We start from the raw sequence: 2,863 nt of genomic DNA, 5'->3' as shown, positions 1-2,863 counted from the left end.
ATTATCTTAATAGTTTCTAAAAATAATTTCATAACTTTTTCTCTTGTAACAGTAAAAGAAACCTCAATCTAAAGGTAGGGTTTTAAGATGGTGCATCGAATTTATTGGGATTCCAGATGTTAGCTGACATTGGAGACAAAATATGGAGAAAATACTTAAGTGATATTTTGGAAATGACACATCAAAGTCTTTGTGAGGGAAGTTAAAGCTTTGTGGGAGAAAAGCACAAAACATTTATTTCTCCATGTAGCATTGACTTACTGAATGACTTTTTATTTAAGTGAATTGAGCATATTACTTGGGGTTCAACATTTAACTTTCACCATCTATATTTTATTAATAGGTAAGTATTTTCAAATGACATTTCAGCTTTTATTAATTCTATTCTATTCATTATACAGCACTGTTTACTCTCTTCTGAATTTCGTTTTATTTGTGTGAGTGTGTATGTGTGTGTGTGTGTGTGTGTGTGTGTATTTAGTGGTTAATTTGATAGATAAAAATGTAAAAATACATTAAATGGTTATTTCTAGCAATTAATTGAAATATGTGAGACACGTCATGCTTCTCTTGATAATTTTACACTTATATTTTAGAAGACCTAGTGCATATTACTGATGTGGAGGTTCGATGTAATTCTAAATAATATAAATAATATATTTGCAAATTTTAAGTATAATTGCTTTTTATGAAGTATTTATATATAATTTGTGTGCATGCTCTTTGATAGCTAACTATATGTTTTAAAATTGTTTTAGTAATGTTAAAACAGTCAACTAAAACACTACATTAATTAAGTTTTAGTGGAAAGACCATATTTGTTTATTAAATCAAGAATGAAGGTAGGGACTTCAAATTTTCTAGTATGCTAGTTATTTATACCATTTCTGAACGTTCAAAATACAAATCAGAATTTGTTATCTAGTGGCCTTATTTTTGTCAAAAAAAAGGGATAAGAAAAAAGCTAATGAAGGTTATAGCAGACATTTAGAACTTTTCCTAAAAAATTAAGTTGATCACTATTTTCCATGATCAGTAAAAGTTTTTATTCCTGGAAAAAAATGACACGGGTCTCAGCCTCCCAAATGCTGGGATTACAAGCATGCGCCACCACACCCAGCTGTTCCCTATATTTTAACCAAATAATGAAGCATTAGAAAAATTTATAGTCAATTCATACACTTTCCAAAAAATTGTAATAGAGAGAAAGTAAAAATATTGCACAGACTACTTAAACATAGAAAATATGTCTTTAAAACTATGATAGATTGTAGACAATGGGAAAGGCACTTATATGCATACATATAACAAAAAGTACTTATACAAAAATACAATAGTATTTGAAGAAATATATGTATATATTTATGCTTCTTTTCTGACTCATGTTCCATTGTTATTTTCCATGTTGGTTTTACCAGTAAGATCTTGCCTTAAACCAAACATCAAAAATGAGAAATAGAACCTCAGTGACCAGCTTTATCCTCTTGGGTCTGACAGATAATCCAGAACTCCAGGCTGTGATTTTCTTCTTTTTATTTCTCATGTATGTATTGAGTGTTGCTGGAAATCTAACTATTATCACCCTTACTCTGCTGGATTCACACCTGAAGACTCCCATGTATTTCTTCCTCCGGAATTTCTCCTTCTTAGAAATTTCATTTACCTCTGTTTGTAACCCTAGGTTTTTGATCAGCATCATAACTGGGGACAAATCTATTTCCTATAATGCTTGCGCAGCTCAGCTATTTTTCTTTATTTTCCTTGGCGCAACAGAGTTTTTTCTGTTGGCCTCTATGTCCTATGATCGTTATGTTGCTATCTGCCAGCCTCTGCATTATACAATCATCATGAATAACAAGATCTGTCACCAGCTCATCATCACCTCTTGGCTGGCTGGTTTCTTGGTAATTTTTCCACCTCTAGCCATGGGCTTACAGCTAGATTTCTGTAACTCCAACGTCATCGATCACTTCACCTGTGACTCTGCTCCTTTGCTACAAATCTCTTGCACAGACACAAGTACTCTAGAGCTCATAAGCTTTGTTTTAGCTTTGTTCACTCTTATGACCACATTGACACTAATAATTCTCTCCTACACGTACATCCTAAGAACAATTCTAAGAATTCCCTCAGCTCAACAAAGAAAAAAGGCCTTCTCCACCTGTTCCTCACATATGATTGTTGTTTCCATCTCATATGGAAGCTGCATCTTCATGTATGTGAAAACATCAGCAAAGGAAGGGGTCGCTTTGACAAAAGGGGTGGCAATGCTCAATACCTCTGTTGCTCCTGTGCTGAATCCATTTATTTACACCCTAAGGAACCAACAAGTGAAACAAGCAATTAAGGATGTTGCAAGAAAGATATTTGCCTCAAAAATACTGATCTGAATGCAATGTATAACCAAAACGTGTAAAGAATTTTAACCAAAAACTAATAAACAGTGCCCAGCCTTATTATCTCTTCTTAGAAAAAAGAGCTGTCTGTGCTGTTTTGTATTTATTTACTGTCCTTATATATTAAGGTCTCTTATACATAGTGATTTTGTGCATTTTCAACTCAAAAATAGTACTAAAATAATTGCACATATTAATTTATGTCCTTCAGGTAATATACAAGAAACTGCATATATTTAAAATGTACAAGTAGATAAGTTTTGACAAAGGTATACATCCATAAAGCTACCAGCACAGATAATATAATAAACATACCCATCATCTCCAAAGTTTCCTCCCATCACCCCTTTGTTTTTTTTTAATTTAGTAAGAACGATTCACCTCTACCCTCTTCACAAAATTTCAATCACACAATAGTTTTGTTAACTATAAGCACAATTATAAATAGCTCTCTAGAACTTATTTAT

At 32.5% G+C, this 2,863-nt stretch overlaps 1 protein-coding gene across 1 annotated transcript; it reads left to right on the top strand.

Annotated features, from left to right (window-relative positions):
- Positions 1-1,448: 1,448 nt before the first annotated feature.
- Positions 1,449-2,390, top strand: LOC308270231 (olfactory receptor 6C76; the record flags this gene model as incomplete). Its single annotated transcript, XM_080706027.1, has 1 exon — positions 1,449-2,390. The coding sequence occupies one exon, from the start codon at positions 1,449-1,451 to the stop codon at positions 2,388-2,390; it is 942 nt and encodes a 313-aa protein (XP_080562153.1).
- Between the last annotated feature and the right edge of the window lie 473 nt (positions 2,391-2,863).

This window comes from Muscardinus avellanarius (assembly GCF_963383645.1).
Source record: "Muscardinus avellanarius genome assembly, chromosome: 11".
Classification (NCBI taxonomy): Eukaryota; Metazoa; Chordata; class Mammalia; order Rodentia; family Gliridae; genus Muscardinus; species Muscardinus avellanarius.
Note: the sequence above shows the minus strand (reverse complement) of the source record. Positions and strands in the feature narration are given on the sequence as shown.